At 42.3% G+C, this 19934-nt stretch overlaps 1 protein-coding gene across 1 annotated transcript in view; it reads right to left on the bottom strand.

Annotated features, from left to right (window-relative positions):
- Positions 1 to 18792, bottom strand: part of VPS41 (VPS41 subunit of HOPS complex) — a 120480-nt gene extending 101688 nt beyond the window's left edge. Inside the window, exons 1-2 of the mRNA XM_081165111.1 lie at positions 18732 to 18792; positions 10114 to 10152 (exon numbers count right to left, since the gene is read on the bottom strand). Coding sequence (XP_081021237.1) covers positions 10114 to 10152; positions 18732 to 18752 — 60 coding nt within the window. The 5' untranslated portion in view covers positions 18753 to 18792. The remainder of the gene's footprint in view (positions 1 to 10113; positions 10153 to 18731) is intronic.
- Positions 18793 to 19934: the final 1142 nt, after the last annotated feature.

The following is a 19934-nucleotide window of genomic DNA, read 5'->3' as shown; positions in this document are numbered from 1 at the left end:
GGTAGTCACGTAATCTGGGAAACCGGGTTCGTGTCTCCGCTCCTCCACATGCAGCTGCTGGGTGACCTTGGGCCAGTCACACTTCTGTGAAGTCTCTCAGCCCCACTCACCTCACAGAGTGTTTGTTGTGGGGGAGGAAGGGAAAGGAGAATGTTAGCCGCTTTGAGACTCCTGAAGGGGAGTGAAAGGCGGGATATCAAATCCAAACTCTTCTTCTTCTTCTTCTTCTCTTCTCATGAGGTGGCCAAAGTCTTGGAGCCTCAGCTTCACGATCTGTCCTTCCAGTGAGCACTCAGGGCTGATTTCCTTCAGAATGGAGAGCTTTGATCTTCTTGCATTCCATAGTCTCCTCCAGCACCAGAATTCAAAAGCATCAATTCTTCGGCGATCAGCCTTCTTTATGGTCCAGCTCTCACTTCCATACATGCCTGCGCCTAAATCTGGCACTGACCACAGACCAAGGGTTGCAGGACAGCACCCATGGGCACACATAACCCCAGAGGCCTTTCCTGGTGCCCAGGGAAGACTCTTCCTTCTGATGAAATTAATCTTGAAAGAAGTATTCCACCATAGAATGGGCTGCAGCCTGCAGGGTGTCCTTGATTTACTGCCCAAAATAGTTTCTCTGGTTGCCAAAGGTGACCATGAGCCCCAAAAGGTTAACAACTCCTGCACTAGGCCTTGTTAAGTCCCCCCCACTCCCACCCAGCTACACACGTCGGGAATATTATTTGATATAGAATCTCTCTCTCTCTCTCTCTCTCTCTCTCTCTCTCTCTCTCTTTTAACAGACTGGTCGCTTCTTTATTCTTGTTTAGTCTTAAAGCAGGAAATTTATAGAAACTTGACATTTATATAACTCTTTGGAACAGTCATGTTGCAGAACTGGAATTCTCCTCATTGCCCCTGACCACCGGCCAGATGGCTTGGGCTGAAGGGAGCTTTAGAGTGCCCAATGAACTCCATTATAACCAACCTGGCGCCCTCTAGATATCGTCGGACTCCGACTCCCATCAGCCCCACACTCAGCATGGCCAAAGATCAAGGGTGATGGGAGTTGTGGTCCAGCAACATCCAGAGAGCATCACCTCAGCAACCCCTGACTTCTCCTAGACATCCTCTTCATTTTTTCCCCAAATGCTTTTTATTGAGTTTTCTGTAACATATATAAACAAAATAAATACTCTAAAGTTCAACCATCATGTGTCTACTTATTTACACACGCTCTCTCACGCACGGACTTCCATCCCTCCCTCCCTCCATCCGGCTTTCGTATTCGATTTTCTCTTTCACAGATTCTTAGTTATATTCTATCCACATCACAAAATTTATTGTAATCCTGCTCCAGTCTTTAAACTTCTACAGTTGTTACTCAACAAATTTACACCATTCCTTTTTGAACTTTGTTTCTTCTTGGTTACGGATCCTGTGGGTCAGTTTTGCTAATTCTACATATTCAACCATTTTTGTCTGCCACTCCATTTATGTTATGATGGTATTTATGTTATGTTGGTATTTCCTGAGTTTTCCATTTTGGGGCTACTTTCTCTTGAAATGTTTAAGATATTTTTTTTAAAGAAATAATAATTGTTAACTTTGCTGCATTAAATGTGCATTCTGTGGTTGACCTCCTTTGTAATGTTTTATTTCGAAATCTTTAAGATAATATTTTAGTTTCCTGTTAATTATGTTGCTTCGAATGGCAGGCCATGTAGAGACCACATAAAGCTAAACCAGCCAATAACTAAGTTATTTTCTATTTTGGCAGTGGTTTGATATTTAAATGCACCGGCCTTGCTCTCACCACCTCCCCTGGAATTACACCTTTCATTTCATTACTGGAGTTTTATTCCCACAAGCCTAATCACCGAAAGCTTATGATTCCTGAATTGGTCAAGATGGATTATGACATTTGGCTTTCTCTCAGCAATCTCCTTCTCCCTCTTTTTATTCCTTTTCCACAGAGGATTTATTTAAGCTTTTCGCCTTCTTGAGGAAAAGTACCACACAGTAGGGCAAAGAATTATGATGATATGGCTACTACCACTGAATATATATTAAAATAGTTGTATTGAGAGCACAGAATGCAATATACAGGTGAAAAGAAAGCAAACAACATTTTCTGCTCTTCCGAGTTGCCACTAAATTACAGTCATGCTATCAGCGTGAAATGCCAACTTCAGTTTCACTTTTAGAAGTCTGCCAGCAATGAAGATGAGTTGGGTTATGAGAAGCAAAGGCTCTGCTGAATTCTGCAATGTGTCACAAGATCCCGTGCTGAACAATCCACCCACAACCCAGCGCTGTCCTGACTCGCCCCAGCGCCACCATAGGAAGTCTACGCTGGCAAATCCTCGGCAACAGCTTCTGAGAAGGTTGCACAACAGCAAATAGATTAGATTTTAATTTAGATGCTGCTGTCCTGCAAACGATTATGCTCAAAGTGGTTTGCAACAGGCACCCAAAACAGCAGCAACAATTCTCTCAGTGCATGTGGTATGAGGCGTTTAAAGTTGACTGTGTTTGCTCACATTGGCGAAAGCTGTTAGTTAATCCCGTATGACCCAATTCAATTTCTATGCATTTCCTTCATGACAAGAGGTTATATGAAGTAACCTATAGGCCACCTGAGCCACTGTGATAGGGAAAAAAGGTTTCTTCAACGTAGTAAGTTGCCTTATATAGAGTCAGAATAATGGTCCATCTGGCCCAGTATTGTCTGCACTGATGGCAGCAGCTCTCCAAGGTTTCAGGCAGGCAGCCTTTCCCAGCCCTATCTGAAGATGCTGAACCAAAGACCTTTTGCACACAAAGCATGCGCTCTGCCACTGAGCTATGGCCCACTGCTTTCACAAGTTACAGGAAAAGTATATTGATACTTAAATACTACTTCAGAAAACCCATTAATGTGAGCTACCAATGCATGTAACTATGTGCAAGGAAGATTGTTCTGATGTATAATTTCCCCCTATCATAATAAGATGTCAATGTCTTGCAGCTGCAAGAAACTTCATGTGGCGTTTATATAGAGGCTTGACAATCTGCTCAACCCGTTTTCTGAAGGCTTGCAATGGCATGTCCAAAAGTCCAGTCACAATCTAAGCCAGCCAAGAGGTCCAAATAAACCAGTTTACATAGCCAACAGTACTATGACGTCAAGGATGACCTTGCATATGGGGCAGAATAATATTGTTTTCCTGCTTCAAGCTGACGTCTGACAGCAATGGCAGAAGGGAGAGCTTTTTGCTCCCCAGCAGTTCAGGAGTAGGGGTACAAATGCTTGCATCGTGCTCTAAGAGGAGACATCTCCCATGCTTCAACACACTCCAAAAAGCTTCTTCCCTCTCCCCTGTCAGTTGGCCTCCTGGCTATGTGCTATTCCTATGTCTCTAATAAGGAACGCATAGCCCAGCAGGAAACACATAAATATAGTGGTGTGTTTCAGCTGTCATGTTGCCACAAATGGAAATTTGTTGCCATAGGAGTAAGCAGCAAGCACACATATACACATGCGCACTTTCTTCTTCCACACCCAACTAAAGAAGGAACTTCTTGACTTGATAAATCCCATGGCTTCCAAACCGCTTGTAAACAACGGTTAAACCACAATTTCACAGTTCAGACATCACAGAAAACTGATGTAATAACCCAAAAGACTCGTCTTAAACCAGGGTCACAAGAGAAGAAGGAAGAGCTTCTGTGGGATTTAGAATAGTGTGATGAAAGCTTCTGAGAGGAACTGACTCTGGGGACTTCTAGAAGATGGCCGGTTTTTTAAGAATTAGCATCATTCTCTCTGATCTATTACTGCTTTAACAAACTATGTGTTAAATATCTGATTGGCTAATTAACACAATGCTTTTGGCCCATCAAAAGCAAAATGAATTTCACATCCCTCTTATCAATCTGCTTTTTAAGATGTCCCTCATTACCCTTGCAAAAAATTATCACTTACCGGCGACTGTGCACTGTACCAACTAAACAGGGAATGAGTATTTGCCAAAAGTGCTTTCTCCACTCATACCTCACCTGGACAACAGGACAGAGACTATAAAATCCACAGCCTGGTACACACAATAGGAGAGGCACAGCAACTCCTCCTTTTCTCAAGATAAAGTCGGCCAACTCCTCTCAAAACTCAGTTATTGTCACCCTTCAAAAGGACCACTTGGTTTCTCACCAAGCTCCACAAACCTTCAAGGTACCATATTCTTCCCTCAAACCTGAGCCATTGTTCAGAAATGTTCCTTGATGTCAGAACATGCAAGCTCTGTACAAGAGACACTGCCAACTTCATAAAGATCCATGAAAGAGCACTCCGACAAAGTTCTGTCTCTTTAAAACGTTCTCCAACCTGAACAAAATCCCACTGCTCTTTATTACATCACACTTTGTTGCTTTCTGTTCACTGATGTCCCTTGTGAGCGCCCTCTTTCCAAGGCGTTTTGTCTCTGGCCACTCCTCATTTGGCAAGTATCTGACCCACAGACTGACACCTGGGTGCAAAGAGCTGTAGTGCATGAATACGCAGCACTGCTCAGAATCTTTTTTCCTTCTCCAGAAATAGTAGGCCGTGTTATGTTCATGCACAACTAAAATGTAAGGACAAAGCAGGAAAGAAAACTTCCAGCACTGCTCTGTCCACATCAATGAATTAATATTGTGAGGACATTACAATTCTGTTGATATAGTAATATTTCAAATTGAATTTCATTCATGTCGTATGCACTGCAGCATTTTTATACTTTAGATATTCTACAACACTCAAATAAGAGAATTGGAACTTCTAGTTAATATTAATAGCTCATTAAATTAGCCATCTAATTTCACCCAAGAAAAGGAGATACTAGAAAATCCAGAGAGTCATCCACTTGGTTTACAAGTCAATCCTAATATGATGTATACGATTATCTTTGTTACACATCACCAGAAATTTGTTTTTTAAAATTGATGCAGCAAAAGATTCCATTTAAACGCCAATATATTATTTAAAACTCATCCTATAGGCTCAAAATGATGAATTATTTCTATAGCCTCATTAATTTTTTTGCCCCTTTTAAACAATTTTTAAATCCTGATATCTCGTTAAGGCTCATCAGAGAAATTTCCCGTTGCAGGGCAGGGATAATTTGTGCGCCAATAACAGCACAGTGATTGTGAAATCTTCTGCGCTGAGATGCTTGGCCAGAACCAAGTGATTAGCTACCAAGCCAAGCTTAAGGTGTTAGTTTGGGCTTTAAAACCTCGAACAGCTCAGGACCAGGTTATTTGACGGGTTGTCTCCTCTCATATACATCGCCCTCTGGTCCACACCACAACCTGCAGAAGTTCCTCTGGTGCAGCGTTGAGAAGGGCCTTCTCTGCTGTGGCACCTCCCATGTGGAATGCTCTCACCAATGAGATCAGGCAGGCACCAATTGGGGATGCTTCCAGCAGCTATCAAAGATGCATCAGTTTGCACAGCCATTTCCTGAGCCTTAGTTCTGGTTCCCTGACTCTCCGGTTACCGTGAGGATGCTTTAATGCTGATTAAAACAAGTTCAATACCTTGAAACGCAAATACAGTTGTCACAATACACAAAGCGCAACAGGCTGAATGATAAGAATTGTGAAAATTTTACTGGTTATTTCCTGTCGTAAAGGTCTAGTCCAGTATGTGCAACATATACAGTTTATATGTATGGTGTATAACCTATGGGGCTAAGTCCAATTTCTTCTTTTCTTATCTTTTCCTACTGCTTATTCTTGTAAGTTCTTGAAAGTTCCTGTGTAACACAATCCTTAGGGAAAAACAGAAAAGTCCCCAAGGTAATGCTGATTAAAGCTATGCTGCTGATGATTTATTATCGGAATATTTAACTGAACTCACCTAAACACGGTTGTGTTGGTGTGCAGTAATAACAAGAAGGGATTTGTTTATTTTTGTAGTTTGTTGCACAATTAATTCCATGCATGCCCAATAGGACATCTGGCTTACATTTATTCAGTAGGAAATTTCTGTGCCACATAGAAAGCCACTTTTGAAACAGAGGAAATTTTCAAAAGTTATTTGATATTGGAAGAGGGATGTGGTTTAACGGGAAACGTCAAAAATTCATTGAGTAAGTCCAAGCTCTTGACCATGCCTAAAGCAGCTCTTTGGCTTTTCTAGCAGAACCCTTGTGTTCTACTTCGTCCTTCCTTTACGGCCTAGGACCCTCGTACCTACGGGACCGCCTCTCCTGGTATGCCCCGCGGAGGACCTTAAAGTCAACAAATGACAACACTTTGGAGGTCCCAAGTCGCAAGGTGGTTAGATTGGTCTCAACTAGGGCCAGGGCCTTTTCAGTACTGGCCCCGACTTGGTGGAACGCTCTGTCACAAGAGACCAGGGCCCTGCGGGACTTGACATATTTCCACAGGGCCTGCAAGACAGAGCTGTTCCGCCTAGCCTTTGGTTTCGACTCAGTCTGACCCTTATGTTTCCCTCCCCTTATGGTTTTGATCTATGGGCTACTTTTAAAATGAGGCTGCATTTTAAATTGCATTTTAACCTGTATTTTAAATTGGTTCCCCCCCCCCTATTATGTTTTTATTGTAATTTTACTGGTGGTAGCCGCCCTGAGCCCGGCTCTGGCCGGAGAGGGCAGGGTATAAATAAAATTTGTTATTATATTATTATTATTACATGAGCCCCTGCCACAAATGTATTCAAACTTTATTCTCTACTTTATGAACAGTTTATCCTGCTATATTCCCACCCCAAATAACCTCGTCTGCCTTAACGTGTAACTCCAGATTATGCAGAAAAGCATCAAATAAGCAAACAAAACTAAATTGCATCTAGGAGTAATAACTGAAACAGAAACCTGCTCACAAGTAACACTTTTGATCATTCTCTTTATCATTGGTAGGGTGAAAGAGAAATGGAAAGGAAAAAAATAAAATTAATGTACATCATACATGCAATTTCAGAAACCCTATACAAAGTTAAACAAAAGATTTTAGTGCTCCAAGATTGCAGGAAATATACTTTTCAAGCTAAAGCAGTTTTTCCTCCTGAGAATTAAAATACTATTTGAGATTACTTTTTTTGCTCAGCATATCAAGGAAGAATAAGGAGTAGTCCATCTACTTCATAAGAAAGAGTTCATACTGCTCCAAATCATACGTAAGACAGTAAACTGACAAGCACTTACAAAAAATGATCTGGTACAATTACATGAAATATTTAGGGGGGGAAATTACCTCAACTAAAATGACACATGGAGTAATGTGATAAATATGCAAACTTAAAGTGAAATATTTTATATGTACTAGTTTAAACACCTGGAAAACGACAGACACTTATACAGTAAATAGCTCTAGAACTGCAATTCTATGCCCGCTTGCATAAATATAAGAACAACTGAGCAAATTAGGATTTACTTTTGAGTAAACATGCATGATTGTCTGTCAGACTGATAGATATAAATCCCACAGTTAAATGCTACATGAACTTAGTAATAAAACGTCTCACATAACATTTTAGTCAGGATCTGCACAAGCGGTAATCTTTTGTTACTTTTAGGCAGGGCACAAACCATCAAGAAGTTTGTGCAAATTCTAAAAATTTCCAGGGGAAACCCTGCAGTTTACACCTGTCAGTCAGGTTTTCTCCAGGTTGACGTTTGCTCCAATGAGGAGCTAAAGAGAGGGTTTGCGGGGGGCAAGAAGACAAAAGCGCTGGAACCTGTAACTTCTTACTCCAGTAACATCTACTGTATTTTTTGCTCTATAAGACTCACTTTTTCCCTCCTAAAAAGTAAGGGGAATGTGTGCGCGTCTTATGGAGCGAATGCAGGCTGCAAAGCTATCCCAGAAGCCAGAACAGCAAGAGGGATTGCTGCTTTCACTGCTCAGCGATCCCTCTTGCTGTTCTAGCTTCTGAGATTCAGAATATTTTTTTTCTTGTTTTCCTCCTCCAAAAACTAGGTGCGTCTTGTGGTCTGGTGCGTCTTATAGAGCGAAAAATACGGTAAGTTACTGACATTCAGAATACAACAAAAGGATGGAAAGGAAAAGGCGAGGGTAACAAGGGAACAAGGGATCGCTTTAAGCAAATACAATTAACTCATGCTAAGGTTCTGTCCTTGTTAAGCCAAAAACTTTAAGGAAGAACTGGGTTTTTGGGAAGGGCCACTCAAACCCTTGGCTGCTTTAAGATGGTGGAATTAACAGGCACTCAAAAAGAACGAAAGTGTGAGAAGTTACAGAGGAAAAGGGAGCAAGCTTGAATGGGCACACAGAGAAATTTAGACCAGAGAGAATATACTTAGAATCATAGAATCATAGAGTTGGAGGGAATCTAGTCCAACCCCCTGCAAGGCAGAAATTTTTAAGAGAGGGAATGCAACAAACCTTACATGCAATAAACCTAATAACACACCCACCCCAATTTTGCTTTTCCTTCCATTTTGCCAAATTAAATTTCCATTTAACTCAGAGGCTTGCAGGCATCAGACCATAAAAACATTGCCATTAAACACCTATTTTGTGTTTCTCATTCTCTCCATTCTGAAACGAAAACTGGACCATCAGAATTAGCAATGCTAAATATAATATTATGTGGCATTACACAGAGCAGGACATCAAGCCTTTGGCAAAGGTTGATATTTACAATGCAAGAATCATCCGTTTGGGCTACCAGCTGCCCTCGCAGCTCCACTTTTTACACGAAAAATCAATAATAATCTTATTGTTGTTAGAATTGGTCTGAAGAATTATTGCTTTTTCAACTTCTTTAGAGAGCCAAAAAAGTCCCCCACCCCTGGGACAGAGCTACTCTGGGCACCTCCAATAGCTTTTTTTACTTGTCATTATGACAAAGAGTTTTTGCAAATTATTCCTCTTTGAAAAGGTTTGCTATGCAGTATAGTATAGTATAGTATAGTATAGTATAGTATAGTATAGTATAGTATAGTATAGTATAGTAAAAGCCATGGTTTTCCCAGTAGTGATGTATGGAAGTGAGAGCTGGACCATAAAGAAGGCTGATCGCCGAAGAATTGATGCTTTTGAACTATGGTGCTGGAGGAGACTCTTGAGAGTCCCATGGACTGCAAGAAGATCAAACCTATCCATTCTTAAGGAAATCAGCCCTGAGTGCTCACTGGAAGGACAGATCCTGAAGCTGAGGCTCCAATACTTTGGCCACCTCATGAGAAGAGAAGACTCCCTGGAAAAGACCCTGATGTTGGGAAAATGGAGGGCACAAGGAGAAGGAGACGACAGAGGACGAGATGGTGGGACAGTGTCTTCGAAGCTACAAACATGAGTCTGACCAAACTGCGGGAGGCAGTGGAAGACAGGAGTGCCTGGCATACTCTGGTCCATGGGGTCACGAAGAGTCGGACACGACTAAACGACTAAACAACAACAAAGTATAGGAACTACCACCCATAAAATCCAGCAGCAAATTCCTTTAGTTATGCAGAATTACATATTGTTCCTTAGGATCCTGGCCATTTTTTAATCCATTCTTTCCAGGATCCTAAGGCCTTTTGTCACATCTTTTTCCTGCCCTTTAGACAGTCTTTACATCTTTCTCCCCTAAAAAAAATAGTTTTTTTAGAATAAACATGCACAGAAATAACATGGCTACTCATGCCTTGCAATGTTATTTTGCAAAGCAATGATAGCAGACATAAATCTAAGCTTGGTTCAGAGCACCATTAAATATCAGTTCCTTTTAAAAAAATCTGTAATATACAAACATTGTTTGAGTAAATGAAAACGAGATTGACACGGAGCAAAACTGGCAGCATTTAGCTTTCAACTTTCAACAAGATTTATTTTGTCAAGAGTCATTATTTTACCAGAGCTGTGTGACTATCCATATTTATTTTTAAATATCATCCATTTTGTGTTTTCAGTAGCAACACAGTCCTCTAATTGTAATCGAAGCCTAAAAATCACCTGCCATAACTTCTCTGTAAATAAGCAGCCTCCAAATTTGAAATGAATCAAAGAAGCTGGAGGAGGTGGGGGAGAAGAGCGTGTTTTCCTTGCTTATTGACAAAGGACTGACATTTAATACAACTGGAACATCACCTGGCAGTGCTCAGGTATGAATTCTTTTTGAAGCAACCTTACCTCAGACTCATCTGTAGATTCTTCATTGCACCTGGGCTCCTGAAGACAATACAAAAAAGGGAAGGAAGAGGTTACAAATGCAGACATAATATGCAATAGACATGCAAAGATTTGATCAGAAGTACATGAATATAGGATTTGTGGCTGTACTGTATTCCCCCATGGTCTTTTTTGCTTCTGGAAGTTAAAAGGCAAATAACTCGCAAAGATTTAGAAGATTCTGGTTATATTCTAAAATCCTAGAATCATAGAGTTGGAAGAGACCACAAGGGCCATTGAGTCCAACCCCCTGCCAAGCAGGAAACACCATCAGAGAACTCCTGACATATGGTTGTCAAGCTTCTGCTTAAAGACCTCCAAAGAAGGAGACTCCACCACACTCCTTGGCAGCAAATTCCACTGTCGAACAGCTCTTACTCTCAGGAAGTTCTTCCTAATGTTTAGGTGGAATCTTCTTTCTTGTAGTTTGGATCCATTGCTCCGTGTCCGCTTCTCTGGAGCAGCAGAAAACAACCTCTCTCCCTCCTCTATGCGACATCCTCTTATATATTTGAACATGGCCATCATATCACCCCCCCAACCTCTTCCCCTCCAGGCCAAACATGCCCAGCTCCCCCAGCCGTTCCCCATAAGGCAATCTGATTATATTCTAGATCAGCAGCAATGTTGATTTCTGCATCCTTTGTACCAGGATATGTTATGTGAAATCACACACTGATAGCAGATAATTGTCATGTTGTTGCGAGATACCTAAAGCAGACAACACACACAATGAGCACTATACTTATTCAGTTGTTTCTAGGAATGAAGAAGGCACGCTACCACCACCAGCACAGAACAAACAGTTGCTTCTGCCGCTGTGGAGATTAATAACAAATGGAAGATTTGCTTGAGTCTAGCCCTTCATCTCGTACACCAGGTGATAGTAAGATTTAAATCTGAAGTCCCACAGATATAGCGCATCCTTTAAGAACAAATGTTTCATCAGAACTTTACACGCAGGCTTGTTCTTGTTTATCTAATAAATACTTTGTGGTTTCTCTGTCTTGGTCACACAAAAATACACTCATCACATGCGTCTCCTACAGCCAGGTAGGGCTCCTCATGGTTCACTGTTGGGGTGTCTCTTCATTGTACGTGTCCCATCTCACAATCCCTTAAGTGGCAAGTGATTGGTCAGCAAAGATGATAAAGGCTTTCCATTTCTTTTATGAGGACCTGAATTATGCTGTTTTGGACTATTAGTCCGTTAGCCTAATACAGTGGTACCTCGGGTTACAGATGCTTCAGATTACAGACTCCGCTAACCCAGAAATACAGTGGTGCCTCGCAAGACGAAAAGAATCCGTTCTGTGATTCTCTTCGTCTAGCGGTTTTTTCGTCTTGCGAAGCAAGCCCATTGAAGGATTAGCGGATTAGCGCTATTAGCGGCTTATCTGCTGATCGGATCAGCTGATAAGCGGCTTAGCGGCTTAGAAAAAGGGGGGGAGGAAAAAAAACCAGCAGGAACTCGCAAGACATTGTCATCTTGCGAAGCAAGCCCATAGAAAATTCGTTTTGCGAAGCACCTCCAAAACGGAAAACTCTTTCGTCTAGCGGGTTTTCCGTCTTGCGAGGTATTTGTCTTGCGGGGCACCACTGTAGTACCTCGGGTTAAGAACTTTGCTTCAGGTTGAGAACAGAAATTGTGCGGCGGCAGCAGGAGGCTCTATTATCTAAAGTGGTACCTCGGGTTAAGAACAGATTCAGGTTAAGAATGGACCTCCAGAACAAACGAAGTTCTTAACCCGAGGTACCACTGTATCTCGCTTCACTGAATTTGTATTGGACAAGCCAAGTGGTTCTTCTCCTAACCATGATGGCTGGGCATTGGCGGCTGCAATGCTCCTGACTACCAGTTGCTGGAAACCACAGAAGGGAAGAGTTAAAGGTTTTGCATCTGCTTGGCCAATGTGAGAAGAAGATGCCGGACTTTTTGGGCCGTTGGCCGGATCCTGCAGGTTCTTCTTATGTCCTTCAGTGGTGAAGTCAATGTACAGTGGTGCCTCGCAAGACGAAAAGAATCCGTTTTGTGATTCTCTTCGTCTAGCGGTTTTTTCGTCTTGCGAAGCAAGCCCATTGACGGATTAGCGGATTAGCGCTATTGGCGGCTTAGCGGCTTATCGGATCAGCTGATAAGCGGCTTAGCGGCTTAGAAAAAGGGGGGGAGGGGAAAACCCAGCAGGAACTCGCAAGACATTGTCGTCTTGCGAAGCAAGCCCATAGGAAATTCGTTTTGCGAAGCACCTCCAAAACGGAAAACCCTTTCGTCTAGCGGGTTTTCCGTCTTGCGAGGCATTCGTCTTGCGGGGCACCACTGTATTATTTTTATCCCACAGGGCACTCAAGGCCGCTTCATATTAAGAAATAAACAAGCTAAACTTCTGTAACAAGGGACCAAACAGTGAAACATTCTCTCTTACAAGTGCATTTTGGGCTCTTCCTTGAGAAATTGTTAACGTATTTATTACGGCCAACTTTTCGCATAACAATTTCATGGATGTCAGAGATGTTCAGCAGCAAACACACACACAAAATATATGCCATTATTGTTGGGTATATGGTTAATCCCACACACCTCTGTTTCTGAAGACCTCTCTTCACTTTTGTGGCTCACATGAGATAGCTGTTTCTCTTTACATGGGAATTTTGATTACACTGGATTCCCTTTAAAGGATTGCTCAATTTAAATTCACTCAAGAACTCTCGGTGGCACGTATCTTAAAAACCAACATTATTCTTGTTGTTACATTTCTCAAAGAACGTATGACTTAAAAATCTCTTCTTCACAAGGCAATGAATCTTCCTGCCGCATACACACAAACACACACACAAGAAATTGAGTCTATTCTTGCTAATCTCTCACCTGTCCAGTGGTAAATTCTGCTGATGCCATGCCTCCACAGAGGTCAGCAAAATGAAGATTTACTTAACGCATTTACAGTTATCAATAGCAATAAAAGGTTACAACTAATATGCTGACAGTGAACGTAAGCATTTTAACAACTGCATGATGGAAACAAAGACTATACAAGAGAGAAGGCAGTTCAAACCTTATGAGGCAACATTTTGACAATAAGATGAATAACTGTAGCAGGGTGGGTGCTGGAGAAGGGGTGGGAGAGACCCAAAACGGCAAAAATCCCCTGTCTGCGCTTACACCACAGGGTGAATTTTGGGCAGTAACATCACAAAATAGATTCTTGTTGGAACAACTTCTTGAAATCAAGACTGCTCTATGAGCTCTATAAAATTCACACCGGCCAGATACATGGTGGTGATACAATAACACTTCCAATATTGCAAAATTATTCTGAAACTCTTTTAAATCCTAGCATCTGGTCTGCATAGGGCTGGAAAGCACTTCTAGTTCCTAGACACCTAAGGCAAGCCCTGCCAGGTTAGACCCAAAGCCCTCACTGTCCAATGTTCTGCTTCCATAGCGGACTTTGACATGCCTATAGGAATCCCAAGACAGCAGGGCATAAAAGAGTACTCCGCTCATGACCCCCCGTGTCAGGGCTGGTTCAGCTGCACGTCAGCATGGAGACTCCAATGAGCTGTAAAGATTACTCTTTCTCCAAGGAAACAGAATACAGTGGTGCCTCCCAAGACGAAAAGAATCCGTTCTGTGATTCTCTTCGTCTAGCAGTTTTTCGTCTTGCGAAGCAAGCCCATTGAAGGATTAGCGGATTAGCGCTATTAGCGGCTTTTAGCGCTTATCTGCTGATCGGATCAGCTGATAAGCGGCTTAGCGGCTTAGAAAAAGGGGGGGGGAAACCAGCAGGAACTCGCAAGACATTGTCATCTTGCGAAGCAAGCCCATAGAAAATTCGTTTTGCGAAGCACCTCCAAAATGGAAAACTCTTTTGTCTAGCGAATTTTCCATCTTGCGAGGCATTCATCTTGCGGGGCACCACTGTACAAACAGAGAAACCTAAGGCAAGACTGGCCCCAGTGAAGCAGTTGCCAGAGCTGACTTCCTCTTAAGTCTCTTCTCCAGCCGGCTGTTTTCCTAACAGTCTTAAACCTTGTCAGGGTGGGGCTCCCTGTGCTCCCTGCTCTGCTATATATTGTGCCCTTGGAGACAAGGAAAGATGAGAGCTGAATACAGTAGGACTGGCAGACTCCCATGAATCTGTTGCGGCCTCCGTCCCCACCTCCTCCTTCTCAGCTGCCTGTCCTATGTCTACAGTGCTTTCTGCCTCTTCTTCCTCTCTCTCACTCAAGCCTGATGCTTGTTCAGCATCCAACCATTCTGCCCACGCCCCTCTCACCTGTCTTCTGGGTCCTGCCACCACTCCTCTTCTGAGCATCCCTAGGTGGTTCTCCAGCTGGAGCCTCCCACCCACCACTCCTCGTCGTCCAGCCAGCCCCTGACACACAGCAACCGGCATTTAGTCATCCTACCTCTGATATTGGAAGTAATGCAGCCATCTTGACTATCTCCAGGAATTATCTAATTCTCCATCACAATCTCAAGATCCCTTTCCTAGTTAATCACCACCAGTTCAGACTCCATCAGAATATATGTGAAGTTGTTTCTTTCAGTGTGTGTGTGGCTCCCTTCTCTCTTGTTGGCATTCTGATTATTTTGATTATTTGGTGGGATAATTGTTATTTGTCTTTTGTATCTGGACTTGACTGACATACTGTTTTTGCGAGTAAGATCATTCCAGGAGTGACCTGAAAATGCTGATATGAGAAGACAAAGGAAGTAAATGGTAGCATCACAAATCTCACCAGAAAACATACATAAAGAGACCGACCAAGGCAAGGGGGACCTAGTTATCTCGAATTTTGACACTGGAACTAGGTTCAGAGGCAGTGCTGACTCCTTGAACACCGTGGTTTACAGATCTTCAAAACACATTTCCTAGCCATTGATGGGTACCTATGCAAAACAAAGTCCCTTGCAACCATGATGGTTTGTATCTATTCAGAAGTGATCATAATGTCATGGTTAAGCACCAGGAAAGAAACAAAGGAGAGATGAGAAATCACTCTGGAAAGGGAGTGGTCATGTATTCATGAGGCTGGATCCTGATTTGCAACCCATGCTTTGCAGAAAGCCAGCTCCAAGGACTGATATTTACAAATGTAAAATACTACTTTCATCCCTGAGAACTAGCAATAATATAGTTTCCTGAAACATTTGTGTGTGTACGCATATAAATCTAGTAAGTCACATTATTAACAAATGAACAAAAACCCCAGAGGGGTTCCCCCCCCCCATGGCCTAGCGTCTTGCTTTGTCTGTCTTCCAGTATAATATTCCTCTCCCAGTCAAAGATAAACTTCTTTTCCTCCCACTGCTCTGCCTTTGATCCTCTTGTGAACCATGGCAGACAGCAAGCAGCAGTCAACTGTGACACCTGTCACTCTGTCTCAATATTACATCCAGCTCCCAGATCCCAAAAATCCTACCTTAAACCTTTCCTACTGGGATTTTGAAAAACTGGCCTAAAAACATAGAGAGTCCGTCAGCGTTAGCATATATTGATTCTCTTTCCTGACTACCAAAAAAAGAATCTAGATGGACCTGAATTCTCTAGAGACAGAACAATTCTCCAGAGAAGAACTCCTGTAGATATAAACCTTCTCATACCATTGTTGTTCTTGCAAGCAATTAAGTATGCAGGACAGCATTTTAAAAAGCAAACAATATGGTTACACACATCAGGTTTCATATAGTTATATAAATTAAACATCTGCTTTTTAAGCAAAATAAAAAATGAAACCACCAAGATTTAGGTGCTGTCTCTTAAAGCCAAGCATTTGCGGAAGCAGTACCATGCCTGTTACTTGTAAATATGTGTGCACACACATGCAAGCATGTTGATCAAATGAAATGAGAGATGATCATCTACACGAATCTTTAAAAAAAGAATTCAACTGTAAATCTGCAGGCTAATATTCTAATTGCCATTATTAAGGATAGAACAGCACGTAAACATTTTTTTTTGTTTCCTTATAAAATCATTTACAGCCTGCTTTTTAACCCTAAAAAAGAACTTCCATACGTAGTAGCTTACAGTGAAACATGAATACATGTTTTAAGGTAGGACAATAAGTCCTTGCTCTATTCTTCCCCAGCAACAGTTGCTGACAGACATGCACCCTCTAATCCTGGAAATAATATATGGCCTAGTGACTAGCAGATATTGACAGCCTGATTGTCCATGAATTTGTCTTAATCTCCTTCTGGAGCCATCTAAGTCGGTAGCCATCAAAAAGTCTTAAGACAGCAAATTCCATTGTTTAGCTATCTGATGTGTAAAAGTAGTGAGTCCACAAAAGTTCCTAGCTTTCAAATACATTTACTAGCCTGCTGTGGGCTGGCAGAAGAGGAATGGCAACCTCCAGTCCTCCTGCAGCATTTTGATGAATTTCTGTGCTGGCTGCAGAGGACGGATGGAGCACTCGCCTGCCAGACCACTCACTCACCTGCCTGCATCCTTCTTGGCTGTGGCTACCAGGCTTAAATATAACTCTGGATTAATTGACAAGATTGCCTCCAGGTCAACTAATGAGTTTCAAGGCTAAAGTGGAAATTTAACCAAGGAATTTAGGACTAGTATAACTAGGAAGTGTAGCTGCTCATTTGAAAATTACTTGCCCTCCCATTTTACCTTGTCAAGGCAATTTCTTTAAAATGCCTTTCTGAAATCAGATCAAAGGTTTCTAAATCTTAGTGATGCTATAGAGAACCTCTACTAAACAAGTTAACCGTTTCCTATACCACAGTGTGGATCGGTTGCAAATCACATTGTGAACGATATATACTGTTTAAAGATGGCTTCAGAAACCAATGTGCACATTATAGCTTTTAAAGACTAACGGTGGAAGTCAATTTACTCAAAAGTAAGTCATACGGTAAGGGACGCGGGTGGCGCTGTGGTCTAAACCACTGAGTCTAGGGCTTGCTGATCAGAAGGTCGGCGGTTCGAAGCCCCGCGACGGGGTGAGCTCCCGTTGTACAGTCTTAGCTCCTGCCAACCTAGCAGTTCGAAAGCACATCAAAGTGCAAGTAGATAAATAGGTACCACTCTGGTGGGAAGGTAAATGGCGTTTCCGTGTGTTGCCAGAAATGGCTTAGTCATGCTGGCCACATGGCCTGGAAAAACTGTCTACAGACAAACGCCGGCTCCCTCGGCCAGTAAAGCGAGATGAGCACCACAACCCCAGAGTTGTTCATGATTGGACTTAACTGTCAGGGGTCCTTTACCTTTTTAAGTCATACTGTGCTTTGTGGGGTTTACTCATAGCAAAGTGTTCCTATGACTGTAGTCCAAGTCCAAATCATATATTATTAATATTAAATTAAAACTGTAAATAAAATGCTACATTTGCTGTTATGCATACTTTAATCTTTGGAAAATAAAAGAAAGATTCCAAAGGTTTTTAAAACATTACAGTTGCCAAGAAAATGAATATACTAATATAAAATTTGTTAAATGCTTAGACATGCTATTTGCAATCAGGAAATATAGGAATTTTGTTAATAAAGTAAATGTCTACAGACAAACCAAACGAAGTGACATTTTTGTATGTAGCCATCTGTTTCCCTGATACTAAGCACATGTGTTGCACAATCTTATTCCCAGTGCTTTTTTTACCCCTTCAACATTTTGTGAATCTAAGTTTGGTCTCATTGAGGGGCAACATTTCAATGAGTAGGAAAATGAGAGCACCCCAAAACATTTTCTTTAGAAAAAAAGGCCCTGCTTATTCCAATTTATTTGGAAGTCATTCCCACTGATTTCGGGTTGCGAACGTGATCTGTGCAGGAGGCACATTCACAACCCGCAGCAGCGCGTCTGCGCACACGCAGGTTGCAATTCGGTCTTCTGCACATGCACAAAGCGCGATTTAGCGCTTCTGCGTGACAGCCAAAACCTGGAAGTAACCTGTTCTGGTATTTCCAGGTTTCGGTGGGTGCATAACCCGAAAAAACGGAACCTGAAGCAGCTGTGAGCTGAGGTATGACTGTACAGTGGTACCTCTGGTTAAGTACTTAATTCATTCTGGAGGTCCGTTCTTAACCTGAAACTGTTCTTAACCTGAAGCACCACTTTAGCTAATGGGGCCTCCTGCTGCCGCCGCGCCACCGGAGCACGATTTCTGTTCTCATTCTGAAGCAAAGTTCTTAACCTGAAGCACTATTTCTGGGTTAGCGGAGTCTGTAACCTGAAGCGTCTGTAACCCGAGGTACCACTGTACTGACAAGAGCAACAGGACCCCTAAGCAATTCCCCCCCAGCCCAAGCTGCTGCTCCCAGCCCCCCAACATCATGGGGAAGAACTTTCCTGAATCCCCCCCCCCGAGCCTTCCCCCTTCCTGCTCCCTCAAGCAACCCTCCCCCTAACTCTGCATGATTCAGGCTGCCTTGGGGCGCTCCCAGTCTGTCCCCCCTTGTTCCAGTTATTTGGAAATGGGCTCCATCCCTCCAGGCCCCCGGCTGGGGGAAGCGGAAGGGGAGCCCCCCCAAGCCCCTCACGGCCAGCCCCAAATCCCCTCTCGGCCCCCGAGGCCCTCAGCTTCCCTCCTCTCGGCCCCCGGAGGGCAAAGCTCTCTACCTGAGGCTCCGCTTCCGCCATGGCGCCGGCGACGGTCACGTGAGAGCGCCCGGGAGCGAAAGGCACGCTGGGAAATGTAGTCTCGGCCGTCTCGGCCGGCCGCCTGGCGGAAGAGCATCTTCACTCAGCGCCTTGCGCTTTAAAATTTACAGAACAAGAAAATCACTCACATTAACAGAAAAGAAAGCAATGCATAAACAAAATATGAATTTAAAAAGAACAAAAAAGATTTGAAAGGGGGGGAAGCACCCAAATTATTAATCAAATATACAAAATTATTTAAGGATTACAAACCATAATTTAAATACTCTATACCGAAATTCCTAGAGTGACGTTACCTTCATATTCTATCTTTCTCTCTTCTTTACCGTCAAATTCTTACTATTCTTCTAAACTGGTTTAAGTCCCTTCTATATCATTTGACTTCCCTCTATCTCTGCGGTTTCCATATTTCTTTGACATTCAGCTTATCTGTATACCATCCTTGAAAAGCAAAATTCCCTTCTAGAAGTTAGTCTAGGCACAGCCAAGTGTTGTCATTGGAACCATATTTTGTTAGATAATTATTAAAGCAATCCCACTCTTTTTGAATCTTATCACCTGAGTGATAATTAATTCCTATTATCTTATTTGTTGTTGTTGCTATCATTATTATTATTATTAATAATAATAATAATTAGTTATCTTATTAATTAATAATTCTTATTAAATCCATCATTTTAGCAAGTTCAAGGTACTCGCACAGCTTCACTTGCCATTCATCTTTTGCTGGTGTTAACTCATTTTCCCATTATTTTGCTATTAACATTCTGGCTGCTGCTGTCGCTTAAAGAAACACTCCTTTTTTGCCCAAGCGGGATTCGAACCCACAGCCCTGAGTTATAAGTCCCGTGCTCTGTGCGCTGAGCTATCCCAGACTGCCCAAGAGGCGTCGTCGCTGGATTCAGTAGGGTTTCAGGTTGCACTTTATGGATATATTTTGATTTATTTTCAAGGATGATCTCTAGGGGCAGAAATAAAATGGTCTCCAGCAGTACAGGTATTTGTCATTTTTGAGTCAGCAGCAGTTAACTGCAAAGGTGGGTTGAGTTCAACAATACGAACAATAGAACAAATAAACTCTTTGCAATCACGCACGCACGACCCCACCCCCTCCAAATAAAATTATCCTATGGTTAGCAATCGACACAAAAGTGCATCCTC

Source organism: Podarcis bocagei (assembly GCF_964188305.1).
Source record: "Podarcis bocagei genome assembly, chromosome: 12".
Lineage (NCBI taxonomy): Eukaryota > Metazoa > Chordata > Lepidosauria > Squamata > Lacertidae > Podarcis > Podarcis bocagei.
The sequence above is the reverse complement of the archived record's forward strand: the minus strand, read 5'-3'. Positions and strand labels throughout refer to the sequence as shown.